Source organism: Herpailurus yagouaroundi, unplaced genomic scaffold (genome assembly GCF_014898765.1).
Source record: "Herpailurus yagouaroundi ecotype Mexico unplaced genomic scaffold, PumYag 557, whole genome shotgun sequence".
Taxonomy (NCBI): Eukaryota; Metazoa; Chordata; class Mammalia; order Carnivora; family Felidae; genus Herpailurus; species Herpailurus yagouaroundi.
Window position 1 is genome coordinate 3,272,051 of NW_024412774.1, and position 19,882 is coordinate 3,291,932.

At 47.4% G+C, this 19,882-nt stretch overlaps 2 protein-coding genes across 4 annotated transcripts in view; both read left to right on the plus strand.

Annotated features, from left to right (window-relative positions):
• The first annotated feature begins 3,418 nt into the window (after nucleotides 1-3,418).
• On the plus strand, nucleotides 3,419-11,821 carry LOC121023351 (natural cytotoxicity triggering receptor 1-like). 2 transcript variants are annotated; one of them, XR_005787352.1, is made up of 9 exons: nucleotides 3,419-3,588; nucleotides 3,821-3,856; nucleotides 6,341-6,625; nucleotides 7,047-7,334; nucleotides 9,271-9,390; nucleotides 9,472-9,514; nucleotides 9,600-9,725; nucleotides 9,887-9,939; nucleotides 10,026-10,073. XR_005787352.1 is itself a non-coding variant. In XM_040465170.1 (9 exons), exons 1-9 carry the CDS (start codon nucleotides 3,555-3,557, stop codon nucleotides 10,170-10,172), a joined length of 1,044 nt encoding a protein of 347 aa, XP_040321104.1. In that variant the 5' UTR covers nucleotides 3,419-3,554; the 3' UTR covers nucleotides 10,173-11,821. The 2 variants fall into 2 exon arrangements, 1 of the variants encoding a protein (XP_040321104.1); XM_040465170.1 differs by having other exon boundaries at nucleotides 9,600-9,637; nucleotides 10,026-11,821.
• Nucleotides 11,822-13,456: 1,635 nt separating this feature from the next.
• Nucleotides 13,457-19,882, plus strand: part of LOC121023352 (platelet glycoprotein VI-like) — a 24,700-nt gene continuing 18,274 nt past the window's right edge. For both annotated transcript variants that reach the window (XR_005787353.1, XM_040465172.1), the window contains exons 1-3: nucleotides 13,457-13,576; nucleotides 18,591-18,626; nucleotides 18,749-19,006. Coding sequence is in view for 1 of the 2 variants with exons in the window: in XM_040465172.1 (XP_040321106.1) it covers nucleotides 13,543-13,576; nucleotides 18,591-18,626; nucleotides 18,749-19,006 (328 nt within the window). In the remaining variant the exon portion in view is untranslated. The remainder of the gene's footprint in view (nucleotides 13,577-18,590; nucleotides 18,627-18,748; nucleotides 19,007-19,882) is intronic.

The window sequence follows — 19,882 nt, forward strand, 5'->3', positions numbered from 1 at the left end:
ATGGGGTTGGAAGGTGGACCTTCAGTTTCCAAACCCCTTGTACCCTGCGGGACTGGGACATGCAGAACAATTCCATCCTATGCCACGTTAGCCTCAATATCCTTCCTCCCTGGGACACTGTAATCACCTCTCCCCTTTCCACTGGGCCGGGGGGGTGGGAGGGGTGTCTCTGGTCTCAGATTGAATGTGGCATTATTGTGGTTGGAGCTGAAGTTTGATGAATTTCTCTCTACCAGTTAGGTGGCCAGGCTCCCCTTCTATGCTGTCCCTGGTTGAGTGTCTCCTAAACCATGTGACCTTGAGCCACATGTTCCTACCGCTTCTGAGAGAACACAGACAGCTGCTCATAGCCCTGTGATCCTAGACATTTATGGATAGTAATGTTTAGCAACTCTTTGTACGTCTCTACCATTCTGAGGCTTTCGTGGGCTTCCCAGGGTCATGTGACCAGAAGTTGAGCTCATAGCAGGGAAGTGGAGAACGTCTCAGGCTCTGATGACCCCACCTTTCCCTTTGCCTCCCCCTCTCTTGGCCATGCCCCTCATCATGGCACTGAGGTCAGGGTCAGCAGGCAGGTGCCATGTCTTTGTTAGGATCCTGAACAAATGCTGCATTGCGTTTTACATCCTCTGTGTGACCACCACCCCACGTCAGCACTCTTGACTTGGGGAGAAGACAGATTGTGGTTTGAGTTTTACTATTTATGCCTTAACCCAGACACTCTTGTTCAGGGAACCACCAGCAGCCTCACATTTGATCAGAGTGAAAAAAAGAGACTTTCAGGTCATAAGAGGGGTCTGACTGAGCCTATCTGAATTTGGATGATGTGTCGTTTATGTGTGATCTTTGTATTGTTGGGGTTGAGGGGATATGCTGTTGGTCCCATATTAAATTCTTTCTTTTTCCCACAGAATCGTTACCCCGAGATTACGGAAAAGAGAACATCCCAGATTACACAACACAGAACATCATCCAGTTTAGCCTTGGTGGCCTGCTCCTCTTAGCTATGGGGCTTCTACTGCTGGGAGCCCGGAAGAGCAGACAAGGTCTGCAAGGTGCAGTTAGGGAGCCCCCAGGCTGAGCAGTAACTCTTCATAGCACCTCATCAGAATGAGGGAATCTAGAGATTCTCAAAGGACTTGGGCTCCATGAACTCTGCATGCCACGGAATGGTGTAGAGTCCCAGCAATTGTGCCAGAAGGAGACACTTCCCAAATCCCAGATCATATTCTCTTTCTTTCTCTTTCTACGGCTCGATGTGACATCTGACTTCTGCCTCAGTGTCATTCCTGAATCCTTTTTCTTTGCGGATGTTTCTCCATAGGCCTGTTGTCCCTCCTCAGCTCCCGATCCCTCAACATCCCCTGGCATCCCTCCTTTTCATGACCACACTCCTCTTATCCCCATCAACCTGGGGTAGGTACCACACCCCTTCCATCAGCCCTACCTCTCCTTGTCAGATGATGACACCAATGTTAGATCCAGCCTGTGTTTCTCTAACAATAGTTGATTTACTAGTGATTTCTGGATATCTTATCCACAAGGGCAAAGGAAATGATACAAGGTCACTGGCCCTCCCCTTTGCAGTCTTGATTCATCACACTGCCTGGGCATTTTCTTCAATAATGCCACATGGCCACGTGTGGTAGCCATGAATAAAGGCTACCATCTCACCACCGTCCATAATATCCACATTGACCTTCACATGTGCTCTGCCTCCTGGGGCTGGGTCATGCTTCCCTCAGTCCACTTGATCCTACTCCATTGTGGCAGCAGCTTTATGACTCAGGGATATCACTGTACCCTATGCTTATAAGCACAGAACGACATCGCTTCTCGGGCTTTTGGCTAAGATCAAGTATAAGCAAAGAACGTGAGCAATTATGTGGCCAATCTTGTTTGTTTCCGTCTTTTGGGCATCATCATCCAACATTGCATGTTACCCAATGCCTGAAAGAGTTGTTTTGTAAATTTTAACCTCTATTGCTTTGTTGAAAGGCAAGACTAGTTGTGATCATGCACTTCATGAGGTTGTAGTAGGAATCTTAAACTTTTTTTTAAGTTTTATTTAAATTAATTAATTTTATTTCAATTTAACTTAAGTTTTATTTAATTAAATGTTTATTTATTTTTGAGAGAGAGAGAGACAGAGCGTGAGCAGGGGAGGGGCAGAGAGGAGGGAGACACAGAATCGGAAGCAGGCTCCAGGCTCTGAGCTGTCAGCACAGAGCCCGACATGGGGCTTGAACCCAAGAACCGTGAGATCATGACCTGAGCAGAAATCAGAGGCTTAACCAACTGAGCCACCCAGGTGCCCCAATCATTCACACATTTTGAATTACAGACACAAAAATAAACTGTAGAGAGACAGTGTGTGCGAGCAGGGGAGAGAGGCAGAGGGAGAGGGAGAAAGAGGGAGAGGGAGAGGGAGAGGGAGAGAGAGAGTTCCAAGCAGGTTCCATGCCTAGCACAGAGCCTGATGTGGGACTCAATCCCACAATCCTGGGATCATGACCTGAGCTGAAATCAAGAGTCAGAAGCTCAACCAACTGAGCCATCCAGGTGCCCCAAACCAGATTATTATACGAAATCATCTTGCTATTAAAAACATCTTAAGAGAAGTAAAGACATATACTTTCCCTTTTATATAAAAAAAGGCCAGGCCGCCTGGGTGGCCCAGTCAGTTAAGCGTCTGATCATGACTAAGCTCAGGTCATGATCTCACGGTTCGTGAGTTCAAGCCCCGCATCTGGCTCTGTGCTGGCAGCTCAGAGCCTGGAGCCTGCTTCGGATTCTGTGTCTCCCCCTCTTTCTTCCCCTCCCCTGCTTGTGCTCTCTCTCTCTTAAAATAAATAAATATTAAAAAATATATAAAAAAGGCTGTATAAGATATCGAATGCCTAAGAATTTACATATTTCTCAGATTAGAAGAAGGTCATTGACCATTCCAAGCAAATTAAAATAGTCCTTTCAAGTGAACTGGGATGATTGCCCCCCTCAGAGATTTTTTGGTCAGGACATCATTCTTAGGTGCAGTAATTCAGGAAAGATTTTCTCCATGACTTAGTTGACTCCATGACTTTTCACACACACGATCACTACAGAGAAGCCACGTTCACAAGTCTCCCAGACATACTCCCTGGCTCTACATTACCCTCCACCAAATTTTCAAGACTGATTTAGGTCTGTGGCTCCAACCATAACAGTTTCACTGATTTCCACATATTAGATTCAGTCTTCTTTCACTGCATCTCACTTCTGTTTTTTTGTTAAACCTTCTTCAACGTCCTGTAGCCGAAATACGGGTCACTGTTAGGAGCATTACGCACATCTCCAATGTCTTTGCGGTTGTGAGATTACAGCAGGAAACCCACAGAGCAGCTCCTGCCTGAGTCCAGTGTTCCGGTGGAGGGTCAAAAGGCAGAGCCATGTCTTGCAAAAGCAGAGTTGCTCTTTGTGTTTAGCAGGTGCACATTATGCTGTGTGAAGGCTCAAAGCCCTAGGCTGCTCCACCCGTGGGTGTGTCCTGCTGAGAACACTGTGGGTCCAGTGCTATGTCCCTGGGGTTCACTTTTCTGCTGGGACTTGGTGAGTGTTGCAAAGGGGGCTGTGCGGGAGGTGGCAGGGGAAGAGAATGGAGACACGGAGGTCCCTTCCGTGGGATTCTTCTCTGGGAGGTCCTGGGCCAGTTGGTTATAGAGAGATCACCTGTAGGGTCACCATTCTCCTATTGAACGCAGGTCTGGTGTCCAGTATCAGGTGTTTGGGGATCACTGGTTTCTAGGGTAGACCTCTCTCACCAGGTCTCTCTTTGTTTCAGTGTTTTGTCTGGAACAAAGGATTTGGGCAAAAAATGGTGAGTGTTTCCTCCTAAGCAGTTCTGACATGGGCTGAGCTTAGGCAGCTTTGGTTGAGTCCCAACTTTCAACCTGTGTCATCCCCTCACTAACCCTCTTCAGTTCTAATTTTTAAATTCGCATCATCACACCCATTTTTGGTGGAAAGTCTTTTTCCTTCTCCAGAAAGCTTCCAGATGCCTGACTCTTCCCTATCAGCACGGGTGAGTCAAGAAGGGGACCTCCAGGTCCTTTAATAACGCTGAGAGGAAACACAGCCAAGGCTGGCACTTAGAAGGCAGACGCAGAGAGCTGGGGAGCTTGCCTCACGTCCCCAGTGGATCGGAGGCTGTCGCCTACTGGGTGTGTTGGGTGTCCTTTTCCATTGGGCAACCCCTCAGCTGCTTCCAGGTCCCTTCCCTAAGGAGGGGTCAGCTCACAAGGATGGCACCCTTGCTCAGAAGACAGACCTGAAGCAGAATGAAGACCGCAACGTTCGGTAGTCCTGTGACTTTTTGCAAGTAATTTCCTGTACTTGAGCCCTGAGTTCCTCCTCCTCCTTTGTAACATGAAATAATGACAGAGCGTGGCACCAGTTAAGATACAAGGCATGCCAAGTTCAGAAAACAGCCTCAGATGAGGTACCATTGTGTAAAATTAACAATGGCCACATAAAATTTATTGGGGTTTTGCCCCTGCTGAATGTCGTTCTCAGCTTTTGCATACATTATTTTAATCTTAGAACTCCTCCAAGAGGTAAGTTAATTCCTTCATATTGCGGATATACTGAGCCTTTGGTGTGACCTCCACATTGTACTTTGTGTCAGAGGAAAGGGCTTTGAATGCCCAAAAATGTCTTTGCCCTCCAATTGAAGGGAAATAATGTTAATAAAATAGATAACCAAGATCTATAACATGTGAGGTGTTTAATGCTAAAGAGAAACATGAAGAATGAAGGGGGGCCCAGAAAGTGTGTGTTTGGGGAGAGGTGCATTGGAGGAAGGCATTCCCATGTGGACACTACAGTAAAGTCTGGAGCGGGGAAGGGAGGCAGAAGCTATCAGGGAGAACACCCTTACATGCAGGAAACAAATGCTGATGTGGTTGTGCTGATGTGGAACTAACTAGGCTGGTCATCTAGATGCAGGCCAGTGGGTCTGGAGGATGGGCAGCAAGTGAGAATATTGTGTGTGTGTGTGTGTGTGTGTGTGTGTGTGTGTGTGTGTGTGTGTGTCGGGGGGTGAGATCAGGGAGCCAAGAGCTTGGTAGAGCAGGGCAAGAGGTTACTCAGAACGAGATGGGGCTATTGGGGCTGTGAGTGGAGAACTGAGTTAATGGGACTTATTAAACAGGATCACAGTCTTTGGTGTTTGCACGAGGGCATGGGGGGCAGTTGGGGAGTTTTGTAGAAGAAGGGGACAAAGTAAATGCAGTGATCTGATGAGAGATAATGGTTTCTCAACCCCAGGGGTGGTAACAGCAGGTGGTAAGAACATAGACCCACAGCGTTCATTTCCAAATAGGACACCAGCAGTGGCGAGAAACCAGTCAGCAATGATGCCAAGGAATGCCAGTTATTCTTAAATTGATGGGGAAGACTAAGTTGGATTGGATCTTTGGGGGATATATCAGGAACTCTAATTTGGATACAACTAGTTGAAAATTCCCAGTGTACATGAGAAGTTCACAGTTGGATAAATCAGTCTAGAGTTCTGGTGAGTGGTTATATTGTGTGTGTGAGACACACAGGAATAGTACACGAGTATCTATGGATATATAGATGTCTATGTATAGACCGATGACAGAAAGCCATGTTGGGACAACCCAGGAGTGAGTACATACAGGAAGGAAAAACAGATTGAAGGACCAAGCCCACAGGCATCCCAAAGTTTAGTGGCTTGGAGATGATGAGAAACAGCAAACCAGACTGAGAACTGTGTGTAGGACAGAAATCAAGAGTGTGGGGTCCTGGGAGACAAATCACCTTCAGCAGGCAAGGCTTTCAAATATTGGCTCCGGGGGTCCCTAAAAGACCAGGTTCAGCCACTCACCACTGACAGACTCCAAAGGCAGAGACATAAGCAGTGGTGGACAGGGATTTATCTCAGGGAGGCCAACCCTGAGAAGACAGTAGACTAACATGTCACAGACTGTCTGCAGGGCACTGAGAAACTTCCAGGTTTATATAAGGAAAGTGGGGGCAGAGGTTGGTGGGGCCATGCAGCTGGGCAGTAAAGGCCAGGTTGATCACTGCCTTGGGGTCAGTCATACAGGGTCTTTATTGCTTGAGGAGATAGTTTTTGTTTCCTTCATGGGATGCTTTGCCCACCAGACCTTTTGCCTCAGTTAAGAGATAAGCCAGAAAGAAGAACTTAAATCAATTAGAAAGTACAGACTGAGGTCAAACTGGAGTTGATAGAACTTGTCTCTCGCCTCCTGGGGATGGAGAAAAGGTGTTTCCTGACATCAGCATGTTTGGGGTTCGTGTCCCGTTTGTCTTCCAGGATTATTACCCCAGCCCTCCATCTGGGCACTGCCCGGGGCTGTGATTCCCCAGGGCAGTTCTGTGACCATCCGCTGCAGGGGACCTCCAGGAGTAGTCAGATGGCAGCTACTTAGAATAGGAACTTTCATCTCACGGTACGACAGAACCTCAGATGGATCCCAGGGAGTTTCCACGTTTTTCATCCAGTCTGTGACATACATCAATGCAGGAATTTACTACTGTATATACTGGAAGCAAGGAGTCTGGTCAGGACGCAGTGACCCATTGGATCTGGTGGTGACAGGTAAGAGACACCCCCAAGGGCACATCCTTAGCTCCTATCTCTGCTGCCCACCACCCTAGACCCGACGTGTCCCTATCATAGGACCCCTGCCCTCTGTCTCTGCCCTCCCACCGTATCCATCTGGGTCTAAATCTCTGTGTTCTGACTGTGGTCCCATATCTCTTCAGGAAGGTGGCTGGAGTCCCCAGGGGACTGTCGTCATGGGGACAGATACTAAGCTCCCCCTCCATATATATGGCCACTGCCTGGTCTCTGGTTGTGGGAAAATGGAAAAGTGTTTGTCTTGTCCTCATAATCCCTGTAGAGGAACAATTGTTGAATTTCAACCTACCTTCTCCCTTCTTTCTTTTAGGTCCAACAAGAGAATGGTGGTGTTGTGTGTGGTTCCCTGATAATGTTAAGAGGCTCTTTTCTCTTCCAGGCGTATACAAGGACACACCCTCCCTGACTGCTCTTCCAGACCCCAATGTGACCTCAGGAGAGAACGTGACACTCCTTTGTGAAACATCTCCGTACTATGAAATCTTTAATTTGACTAAAGATGGAAGGAATGTCTCTCCTCAGGATTTTTTACGTCAGGACCGTAACACCTTCCTGATCTCTCCTGTGACCCTTGCCCATGGGGGTATCTATAGATGCTATGGTTCTTCTAAAATCTACCCTCACAGCTGGTCACTGCCTAGCAACCCTGTTAAGCTTTTGGTTACAGGTGAGGAAAGAGGCTGGACTGTTAGCCCTCTGCGCTCTGCTCAAGGATGTCCCTTGTGATGTCTGGGGTGGGGAATCTCTCCCACGTTGCCTGAATAAGATAAGCTGGAAAGAAGAACGTACTCAATCGGAAAGTACAGACTGAGGTCAAAGTGGAGTTGGTAGAAGTTGCCTCTCACCTCCTGGGGATGAGGAAAAGGGGTTTCCTGTGCACTGTATAAGAGGACCCCTGCTAAGATCACTCCATTCAATGTAGAGACCCTGAAACTGAGTATTTATTAGGACAACTTGGCATAGATATAGGCAGATTTTCCTTGGGAAGAAAGGTCTTTAAGCATCTACACGAAAGTGCTCTGTGATCTGGGGTGGTGGTTCTTGAGAAGCAGAGTGAGTGGTGGGTGTGTGGGCACGTGGTCATCCTTTACACCCTCCTTGATCATTTCCTCAGGCAGTTGCATCCGCCGGTGAGTGGGTGACTGAGTATCATCACGAGGTGATAGTGACAGAAAAGGGAAAGGAAGGGCCATACTGGTTTCTTCATTCAAGACTATTTTCATAAGCCCTGCATCATCCAAAAAAGATTCTGGGACCACAGGAGTGTCTCTCATCAGCCACCAACACAATGGAGAATGCAGAAAATTTACAGAAGAATGTCCGAGATGGGTTTATGATCAAGATCCTACTGTGGGCGCTGCAGACAGGGGCAGCTCAGCTATCTTGGTGGATGGGGGTGGAGTTCTGTAAGCCATAACTTTCCTGGCTGGCTGACACTTTTCAGGGTTTCAGGGGAGGGGATCACATCCAAGCATGGGGAGCAGAGGGGATAGACACACAGGTGTGAGACAAGCATGCCTGGTGCCTTCTGGGAACTATAGGTTAGTTGTGGGAGGGTGCATGACTTAGGGATGGACAGATGGACACAAGGAGGCAGGGACCTGAGAAACAAATGGCAGGGATAGAGTAGAGAAGGGGGTAGTGGTGACTGGAGAAGTTTGTGCATGACCAGCCTGCAGGCAGGGTGCTGTGTAGAATAAAAATAATACATTTTAGTTGTTCAGTATCTGCTGATGGCTGCTAACTTATCACTCCCATCAAAAATGCTCCTCTGGGTTTCATATCCATGGATTATTGTACATCTATTCAGATACCTATTAAGCATCTCAGGAAGGCTCTTAATCAATAAATCTCAAAATCTCCTCCTTATACTGGTCTTCCTATCACAGTAAGGTCCATTCATCCTCTCCAATGATCAGGTCACCAAGAATATTTGATGCTCCTCTTCTGCTCCCAGTGCCCACATACTCCATCACCAAACCTCAACTGTCGTCATTTCTATCCTCGAAAACTCCTCAAGTCCATTTCCTTCTTTCTCCCACCACCCCATTGTTAAAACACAGCCACACCCTGCAGCACATTCCCTGATGCCTTATCTTTCCACCTGGCTCCTTAAATCCATGTGTCACACAGAAAATGCAGTATTTAAAAAATACATAGCTCTATGCTTGTCAACCCCTTTGTGTTTCACTATTACATTTAGACCTAAACCCAGACTCTTCTGAGCCACTCTTCCCGTCCTTCTGTGTGTGGGCTCTTTCTCACCTCTGAGTTGAGTTATGTTACACTGTTCCCTCTGTCTAGAGGCAATTCTCCCTGCACTTCAGAGATCTAGGTGTTTCTTATCTTTCAGGGCTTATCCCCAAAGAAACCCTTTTATTTAAAAATATAATTCGGCATAAATGGTTTTGCCCTATAATTTATCTCTATGTGTAAAAATACTTCTAGACCATAGATTCTATTGATGGGCGTGTTTACTATGGTTTCCCAAACATCCAATAACTTGCCTCATGTAGGGAAGGCAAACGTTAAATGTTTATTAAATGGATAAATTAATCCAGCAAGAGCTCAAAAACAGACCTTTACTGTTTCCTAATTCCTAGATCCACCTGCTCCTGGAAATGGACACCTTCCCATTGTGACTGGGATCTTGGCCATCGTTGTCTTACTTCTTCTCTTCCTTCTCTTTCTCTTTTACCAATGTTGGCATCGGGTCAAACACGGTATGTCCTGATGGTGGGAGGGTTAACCTGAGAGGGCTTGGTGGATCCCCTACCAAGACTCTGATTACTGACTCTCCTTAGGGAACATTGATTGTGAGACCGAGAACCAGGTGAAGTATAAGAGGTAGGAAAATTTGGACTCCCCCAGTAGAAAACCTTCCGCCTTATTTCTCAGACTTGTCTTAATACTTCTATCTTTTCTTTCTCAGCTCCTTCCCAGTCATGGATTTCCAGGAAGAAAACCAAAGTAAGGGGGAGTGAGAAGGAGGGACAGCTGGGGGGGGGAAAGGATGTGTTTGGGGAAGACAGAAGGCAACTTGGAAGAAGCAGACAAGGTGGGGGCATCACCTTACTGGACACGACATCACTGCCCTTCCCTGTTTCAGTCAACCATCTCTGAAATAAATAAATACACACACACATACACACACACATTATAGGACTGGGTAGTTTTAAGGCTCTTTCTGGAGGCTTACCCCCACATCTTTCCTTGCAGATGATGTCTTAGAGGACATCCAGCCTGAGAAGGACAGACAGATGGCTATGCAGGTGAGTCTCTCCTTACCTACCTACTCTCCGGCCCCAGTAACCTTCCACAGGTGCTCTCTTTTCACTTTGTACCTCCATGCTGACAGGTCCCCATAGAGGAAGACTCTCAGGAGGTGACCTATGCTCAGCTACACCAGGAAACCCTTAGGGGGAACATGGACACGCTACTCTCCCACACCCATGAGGATTCCTCTGGCCAGGCCTGTGTGTACGCCACCCTCAACTTGTCCTGAGTTTAGAGCCAGGACTGGCTGTGTAGACTCCAGTGTTCCAGTGCTCCTTAAAGAAGGTCAGCTCCATGGGGTGTCCTACTCATGCTCCTCAACATCAGCCATCACCTTGGAGCTCCCCAAGGACTTAAGACTGGAGTCAACTTGTCAACTATCAAGAAATTCTGGGCCCCATCAAATATCTCTCAACAGATTCCTGGTCCCTTGTATATTTACCCATTCAGTTGCCTATTCAAGATATGTTTACAAAAGTCAACTCTTTCCTTGGATCTGTGATGGGGATATATATATTATGAAGATATAGTTTTTAGTCTCAAGGACTCATGATTTATTGAGTGAGGCAAGCCCATGATCTGACCCTTGGAAAGCAAAGGGGGTGACCCACTGGAACAGGTGTAAGGATGCTTTGGGTCACTGAGCAGACACAATGTCTAGGAATGTTTAAAGAGCGCTCATTGGTATAAAATACAAGGAGAAGTCAAGAAATAAGAGTCAGTTTGGGCACAGAGGACATTCCTAATGGCATTTTGGTACAATGTTCTAGGTGTCGCTGAGAGTTGAAGCCTTCAAAGTACTGAAACTGAATAAGGAAGCTTCTTTGTGAGGGAACCAAGTTGCAACCAATTTGGCCACAGGATGGGTGGGTTCCTCCTGGGGAGGGGAATGGTGTAGAGGGCATTTGGAGGGGGGATTTATGGTTTCCACCTGGTTTTGATGAATTTCTCTTTTTCAGTTATGCAATTAAAATAAATAGGACATAGTTTTTAAAAAGATATGAATGAGAAGGAGAGGCCCTGGAAGCTGGTATGAACAATAACTTTTTCAGTAACTTTTGACAAAAGGAAGTAAAGTAGAAAGCTAACAGCAGGTGTAGTGAGAACCGGAGAGATGGTTTGGAGTGAGGCGTATGAGAAGTAGTGTACGAGCATGTGTGTTCGTTGATGGAAATAACCGAGGGGAGGAAACAATGTGGATGATGCTGGGGAGGGAGGGACGGTTGACACTTGGTGGGATGGGCTATCAGGTGAGAATTTAGACTCTGGAATAGATGAGCTCACCTGGGTTCAGACTCTCCTTTGGCAAACACCAGCTGTATGATGGTGCATACATTTAAACGTTCTTCTTTAAGCTGGAATTTAATTTAATTTAAGCTGGAATTTTAATTTACAGAAGGGAAACTCCAAGCTCAGGTGAGCAGGTGATGAGATGCTTAACCTCTTTAGGCATTAGAGAAAAGAAACTGGCAAAGATGAGAAGGCTGGGCCACCTCAGGTTTTGGGCGTGTGGGCACCTTCTTGTATTGCTGGGAGAAGGAACTGGTACAGTGAGTCTGAAGTGCCATTTGGCCGTGAGTAAAAGATTGGGCAATTTCCTGTTGGAAATGTAAACATAATTTAAAGATATTCTCACATGTGTCCATAGGGGCATCTGCAGAATGATATTTAGCTCAGCATTGTTCACAGCAGAGATATTTGGATACAATGTGTCTGTCCCTTATTAGGACACTGTGGGGATTACTGTGTTGAAGCAAGTAACTGTGCTGTAGACATATGAGTGGTCCATAAACCTGGAGTGTGCAGTGGAAAGATGAATGACTTCCACAGCATTAACATTTGCAAGACGCAAAATAAAGTTCTGCAAACATGAACAAATTCACATGGACTGTGATTTCAGAGCTGCTCCTTGAAGCTGGAGAAACGAAATGAGAACCACAGGGCAGAGAAAAATCACAGAAGACGTCGATTACCTGGATGCATGTGTGCATGTGCTAAGCCAGAGGTGATGGATCGATTACTCAGCTCCCGGCATCCACGCTTCAAGTAGAAAAATACGTTTTCTTCTAAGCTCAAGTTTCCCCATTTGAGTAGGACTAAAGCTGTATCTGCTTCTCCGTCTTGTGTGAGGGTCAAAGGGGGTGGTGTCTGAAAAGTGAGTCAGATTACAAAGAAATATTTGGGCACCCAAGTTTCTTTTTTTAAAAGATGTTTGTTTATCGGGGCACCTAGTGGCTCAGTTGGTTAAGCACCCAACTTTACCACAAGTCATGATCTCACAGTCTGTGAGTTTGAGCCCTGCGTTGGGCTCGTGCTGACAGCTCAGAGCCTGGAGCAGCTTCAGATTCTGTGTCTCCCTCTCTCTCTGCCCCTCCCCCATTCATGCTGTCTCTCTCTGTCTCAAAAATAAACATTAAAAATTTTTTTTTAAATAAAAAAAATTTTTTTGTTTATTCTTGATAAAGAGACAGAGCATGAGTGGGGAGGGGCAGAGTGAGACAGGGAGACACAGAATCCGAAGCTGTCAGCACAGAGCCTGACATGGGGCTTGACCCCACGAGCTGTGAAATCATGACCTGAGCTGAGGTCGGACACTTAACCAATTGAGCCACCCTGGTGCCCTTATTTATTTATTTTTTAATGTTTGTTTATTTTTAAGAGAGAGACAGAGAGAGAGTACAAGTGGGGGAGGGGCAGAGAGAGAGGAAGCACAGAATCTGAAGCAGCCTCCAGGCTCCAGGCTGTCAGCGCAGAGCCCAACGCGGGGCTTGAACCCATGAACCATGAGATCATGACCTGAGCCAAAGTTGGATGCTCAACCGACTGAGCCACCCGGGTGCCCTGTGCACCTAAGTTTATCTTGCCTTTGGAGTCCCTGAATGATCTAACCCAGTGGTTCTCGACCGGACGTGAATTTGTCCTCCAAGGGACAGGTGGCAATGTCTAGATATTTGCAGGTTGTCACAACTGGAGAGGGTGTTGTGCTGGTGATATCTAGTGGATGGAGGCCAGGGATACTGCTGAACCTCCCAGAAGCACAGGACAGCCTGTCCCTACATCGACAATCACCTGGTCCAAATGTCAATAGCACCGAAGTTGGGACACCCTGTATAACCTCTATGATAAACTCATCAGCCTCGGCATTTTGCACTCTCGATTCCAGCCACACTGTTCACGTCCTGGTTACGCGAAAATGCCAAGCTCTTTGCCTCATCGAGGCTTAGGGGCATGCTAAACATGCTGCTATTCCTTCGTGAAAACCTCTTACCGCCGGGTATAATCTCAAATGTCCAACGGAAAGCTCCATGAAACCATCCCGTGAAGGAGATCCTTCAGCTAGCATTCCACCTCAGTGCCTCAGGAGGCAGACACAGTACAACCATGGGCTGGTGGGAGAAGATAAACGAGCTTCTGCGAGCTTGTGAGCAAGTCACGCTACGGAGGGGACGGCTCCAGCTTGATGAGCCGCAATTAGGAAAGGCCAGGCTGCTGGGGGAAGGGAAGAGAGGGTTCTGGATCCTCACCACATCCTGTGTCTCTGCTCCCACTCCCTGCAGCGTCCCTCCTGGGCTACAGAGCTCTGGACGGGCTGAAGGACCATGACCCCGTCCCTGTCTGCCCTTCTCGGCCTCGGTGAGTCCTGAGGGCTGTTCTGGGAAATGCCGCGGGACAGGCAGTGGGCTATGAGACTCAGAATGTTTTGAAAAATTGGATCGGAAATGAATTTCAGGGCAATTCAGGGGACCTATGAGGGCGCCTTCCTTTGTTGGGTGGGAAAGCAGGGCCCCGGGGAGGTGGTGTTTGTCTGTTACTCTGTTATATTCTCTTCATGGCTCGGTTGGGAACGGTACGGGTCTTCTGCTTGGGGTTCTAACTTTGTCTTTATGTACCATGTTTTAAAAATTAATTAATTAATTAATTAATTAATTAATTTTTAAAATATGGACTTGGTGACATCAGGACTAGATTCTGTCAGCAAACCCTGCAGCACTGGAGGAAATAATCCTGCCATTCGCAACAACACAGATGGACCTCGAGGCCACGACGCTAAGCGAAATAAGCCAGGCGCAGAAAGAAAACACTGCATGATCTCACATATATGTGGCACCCCAGAAAGTCTAGCTCACTAAGGCAGAGAGTAGACCAGTGGTTGCTGGGGGTTGGGTGGGGGGGGGGGGAATGAGGAGGTAGATGGACAGAGAACAAACTTCCAGTTATAAGATGAATAGGTTCCTATTTCTCCAGAAGAACGTTCTTGCTAAAAGGACAGAGGCTCCAAGGGGTCAAGCAGGAAGGAACAGCTGTGTCCTGGGGATAAGAAAACGCCATGAGCACAAACCGCCTGTCAGTCATTCGTTAACACACCCTCATGTAACACTTACTATGGGCTGGGTGTTATTCCATGGGTTTTTTTTTTTTTAATGTGTGTTTATTTATTTTTGAGAGAGAGAGAAAGCACAAGCTGGGGACGGGGGAGAGAGAGAGGGCAAGCAAGCACGGAATCCAAGAACCACGAGATCATGACCTGAGCCGAAGTCAGAAGCTTAAACAAATGAGCTACCCAGGTGCCCCTCGACTAATTTTTTTTTAATCAGTTAGCTTAACAATTTTATGAATGTTCACCTATCTCATCTTTACTCTGGTATATGTTATAGCTCAGTAGTTTTGCTTAACAGAGAACAGCTACCTTTGCCCTATCCCGATGTAACCTCACTTATCCTCTCACCGCGGCCGCTGCTATAAGCTTACTACAGAAGCTTAGCACATCTCAGGTGGACTATGGATTAAGATTCTGTTTTCCTCATCCACCGGTGTCTCCAAGTCTTTTTTAAAAATTTTTATTTATTTTTGAGAAACAGAGAGTGTGAGCGGGGGAAGGGCAGAGAGAGAGAGAGAAAGACACAGAATCTGAAGAGGCTCCAGGCTCTGAGCCGTCAGCACAGAGCCCGATGTGGGGCTTGAACTCACAGACCGCGAGATCATGACCTGAGCCGAAGTCGGACGCTCAACCGACTGGGCCCCCCAGGCGCCCCACCGACTCCAATTCTTATCAGACACCATGGCAGGCAGATCTCAATGTGCAGTGCGGGTAGATTCTTCTATTTCAGGAGCTCTGTAGTGCTTGCTTAAAAGCATAAAATCCTTAGGATCATTCAAACCCAATGCAGACTGGCCTTTCACTGCTGTCCTACATGAACCAGCTGTATTTATTTATTTATTATAATTTTTTCAATGTTTAAAAGTTTATTTATTTTTGACACAGAGAGAGACAGAGCATGAGCAGGGGAGGGGCAGAGAGAGACGGTGAGAGACAGAATCCAAAGCAGGCTCCAGGCTCCGAGGTGTCAGCACAGAGCCCGACGCGGGGCTCGAACTCACGGAGTGTGAGATCATGACCTGAGCTGAAGTCGGGCACCCAACCGACTGAGCCACCCAGGTGCCCCCGTGTTTTGTTTTGCTTTGTTTTTTTATTTTTTATTTTATTTATTTATTTTTTATTTTTAATTTTTTTTCAACGTTTTTATTTATTTTTGGGACAGAGAGAGACAGAGCATGAACAGGGGAGGGGCAGAGAGAGAGGGAGACACAGAATCGGAAACAGGCTCCAGGCTCCGAGCCATCAGCCCAGAGCCCGACGCGGGGCTCGAACTCACGGACCGCGAGATCGTGACCTGGCTGAAGTCGGACGCTTAACCGACTGCGCCACCCAGGCGTCCCGCTGCTTTGTTTTTTTTAAACAGGCATTTAACTCACCTCTTCCCCACAGCAGTCTGACTAGGTAGGGGCTATTATTACCTCCATTTTATGGAGGAGAACACTGAGGCCCGGAGGGATTAAGGAACTTGCTTAAGGTCGCATATCTAGAACTTGAATAAACTAAAGAATCTGGTGCTGTGTTCACACTCTTTACCACTAAAATATGCTGCTGGTGTTAGAATCTACAGTCCAGGACAGTGGACAGGAGACTGTCTCTATAGGCTGATCTATAAAGTGGGGCTAACAGCGGTCCCTAACCGGTAGGATTGCCGTGATTCAGAGTGCATACAGGAAGCGCTCAGAAGGGCACCTGGAACACCTCCAGTCACGTTAGAAGGTTGCAGGGAAACCCATGGAGAGGCTGAGAGGGGCCTGTGTCTTGGGCAGTGGACAAAGATGTGGGTACAGCATAGGAATAGGGAGCAGAACCCGGGGCTCAGAGGGGGGCTGGAGATAAGCAGTCATCCGCTGAGCCCTGGAGTCAGGGATCATCTAGGTTCAGCCATTTCCCATCTGTGTGAGCTGAGAGACACTGTGTCCCCTCTCTGCCCAGCTTCCTTATGTTTATAATCAAAACGATAACTACTCCCCCTTCGAGTGTGTGCGCATGTGTGTGTGTGTGTGCGCGCGCAAGGATAAGGGTTACCAGACAAAACATGGCAAATCTCAGGGAAATTTAATTTCAGAGGAACAACAAATACTTTTTTTAAGCCTACGTATATCCTAGGCATCTCATGGGTCACACTATAAAAAAAATATTCACGGTTTTTCTGAAATTCACATTTAAGCGAGAGTCCCACGTTTTCATTTGCTAAACTTGGCAATACTGGTGAGACTAAAACAGGAAATGCTACCAACTCAGCCAAAAGATTAAAGGAAAAAAAAAAAAGAGTCTTAGCTTGAGAGAAAAAAGCTGTTCAATGTAGAGAAGGTAGAAGGAAAATGGGGGAAAGGCGCCTCTGAGGGAGGAAGCGGAATTCGTAGATTATGCAGGTTGACAGGTGTATAAAATTACATGGGAGACTACTGGGAACCGTGTAAAGAATCAGACATTAGGGGGGCGCCTGGGTGGCTCAGTCGGTTAAGCGGCCGACTTCGGCTCAGGTCATGATCTCGCGGTCCGTGGGTTCGAGCCCGTCGGGCTCTGTGCTGACCGCTCAGAGCCTGGAGCCTGTTTCCGATTCTGTGTCTCCCTCTCTCTCTGCCCCTCCCCCGTTCATGCTCTGTCTCTCTCTGTCCCCCAAAAAATAAATAAATGTTGAAAAAAAATTAAAAAAAAAAATAAAATAAAACAATTCATGGGGCGCCTGGGTGGCGCAGTCGGTTGAGCGCCCGACTTCGGCTCAGGTCATGATCTCGCGAGGTCTCGCGTGATCTCGCGTGAGTTCGAGCCCCGCGTCGGGCTCTGTGCTGACAGCTCAGAGCCTGGAGCCTGTTTCCGATTCTGTGTCTCCCTCTCTCTGACCCTCCCCTGTTCATGCTCTGTCTCTCTCTGTCTCAAAAATAAATAAACATTAAAAAAATTAAAAAAAAAGAGAATCAGACATTAGGGTCAAGGAAAACTATGAGGATGGACATAAGCCAGGCAAATAGTGGCTCTAGGAAAAATATACAAGGCCAATAACTACAATCCTCAGGCATGAATAATATTTGTACACTCACAATAATGCAATTATACTTAAAAGTTTACTTATTTATCTTGAGAGAGAGACACACAGCATGAACGGGAGAGGGGCAGAGAGAGATGGAGAGAGAAAATCCCAAGCAGGCTCTGCTCTGTCAGTACAGTCGGGCACTCAAATGACTGAGCCCCCCCGGTGCCCCCCCCCCCCCCCGGGATATGGGTTAAAACAGTGGGGAATCCATGATTAACACACCTCCAGATCTCTTCACAAGATATAATGCAACAGACCCCATCTGTATCTAATGCACAGCATGGTGATAAAGCCAATGATGCTGTGTTGCAGAAAATCCTAAGGTTTCTCACCACAAAAAAAGAGAAATGGTAATTATGTGACATGATGGAGGTGTTAGCTAACAATGTGGAGGTAATCATTTTGTGATATATAAATGTATCAAATCAACACACACATACACACACACACACCCCTTCAATTTATACAATGTTATATGCCCTGCACACAGCCCCCTTTTCAGAGAGAAGGTAATTCTCTTTATGGTTACCAAAAGTGTGTGCATTAGGAGCAGGGCAAGGAATCTCTGGTTGGCTTTTTAAAAATTGTGGTTGGAGAGCCTGGGTGGCTCAGTCGGTTGAGTGTCTGACTTTGGTTCAGGTCATGATCTCCCAGCTCGTGAGTTTGAGCCCTGCGTCAGGCTCCGGGCTGACAGCTCGGAGCCTGGAGCCTGCTTTGGATTCTGTGTCTCCCTCTCTCTCTGCCCCTCTTCTCCTTCACACTCTCTCTCAAAAATAAATAATAAAAACACTAAAAATATAAGGATTGTGGTAAAATAACAAACTTAGCATAAAATGTATCATTAATAACATTTACTACATTCACAATGTATACAACCTCCACCGCCACCTCTACCTTGTTGCCAGACGTTGTCAGCACTCTCAAAGGAAACGTCCGTGATAATCCCCTTTCGATTCCCCCACCCCCAGCCCCTGGCAACCATGCATCTACTTTCTCTGTCTGGGCAGATTTACTTATTCAGCACGCTTCAGGTATATGGAACCCTACAATATGCAGCGTTTTATGGTCGGCTTCTTCCAGCCCTTAAATTATGTGTGTGTGTGTGTGTCCTCAAAAAAAAAAAAAAATGAGGACAAAAGAAAATTAATGCATGCAAATGTCTTACCACCTGCTCTGCAGGTGTGAGTGTGGGCTTTTCGAGGTCCTAGCGTTTAGTCCTTTTCTTCTCTGCTCAGGGCTGTGTCTGGGGCAGGTCGTGCAAACTCGGCAGGGTGAGTCCCGGATCCATCTGGGTTCAGCCTGCACGGGGGAGGGGCGGGCGGGCAGGGTGAGGGCCCCGGGAGGAGGGGTCTGTTTGGAAGGCGCCCTCCACCAGGCTCCCCTTCCCTTCCAGTCTCTCTGCCCAAGCCCTCCCTCCGTGCCCTGCCTAGCTCTCTAGTGCCGCTGGAGAAGCCGGTGACCATCCAATGCCAGGGGCCTCCGGGTGTGGACCTGTACCGCTTGGAGAAGCTGAGGTCTGGGAAGTATGAGGATCAGGCCGTCCTCTCCATCCCGGCCATGAAGCAAAGTTTCGCCGGGTGCTACCGCTGTTCCTACCAGAACGGGACCCGCTGGTCTCCCCCCAGCGACCGGCTGGAGCTGGTGGCTACCGGTACTTGGATGGGTGTGTGTGTGGGGGGGGAGGGGGTGGCTGCACCTGTGGCCTCGGGGCTCCAGGAAGGCCAAAAGGGGGATGGTAATGACAGTGAACCCTGAGTCCCAGGGGCCCCAGATTAGTTAGGATGGGGCGAGTAGGGCCCTAGCCTTGCCCAGGACATTTAGGGGAGGTGCCGACCGCCCGCGGTGATCCTCATAATAGGTCTATGTAATATCTTTCTTTTTTTTTTTAATGTATTTTTTTTTTAAAATTTTTTAACCTTTATTTATTTTTGAGACAGAGAGAGACAGAGCATGAACGGGGGAGGGGCAGAGAGAGAGGGAGACACAGAATCCGAAGCAGGCTCCAGGCTCCGAGCTGTCAGCCCAGAGCCCGGCCTGGGGCTTGTACCTATGAACTGGGGGATCATGACCTGAGCCGAAGTCGGTGGCTTAACCCACTGAGCCACCCAGGTGCCCTCATATCATGCTTTATTTTTTTTTTTTAATTTTTTTTTCAACGTTTACTTATTTTTAGAACAGAGAGAGAGCATGAACGGGGGAGGGGTAGAGAGAGGGAGACACAGAATCGGAAACAGGCTCCAGGCTCTGAGCCATCAGCCCAGAGCCCGACGCGGGGCTCGAACTCACGGACCGCGAGATCGTGACCTGGCTGAAGTCGGACGCTCAACCGACTGCGCCACCCAGGCACCCCATATCATGCTTTTAAGTCAAGGCAGAACCTGGCAGTGTGTTTTCAAGCCATATCTGAGCCTGATGCAAAAGGAAACGGGTGTATGCTCTAGCCACATTCTAATGCAATTTTATTTTTATTTTTATTAAAAAAATTTTTTTTTCAACGTTTATTTATTTTTGAGACAGAGAGAGACAG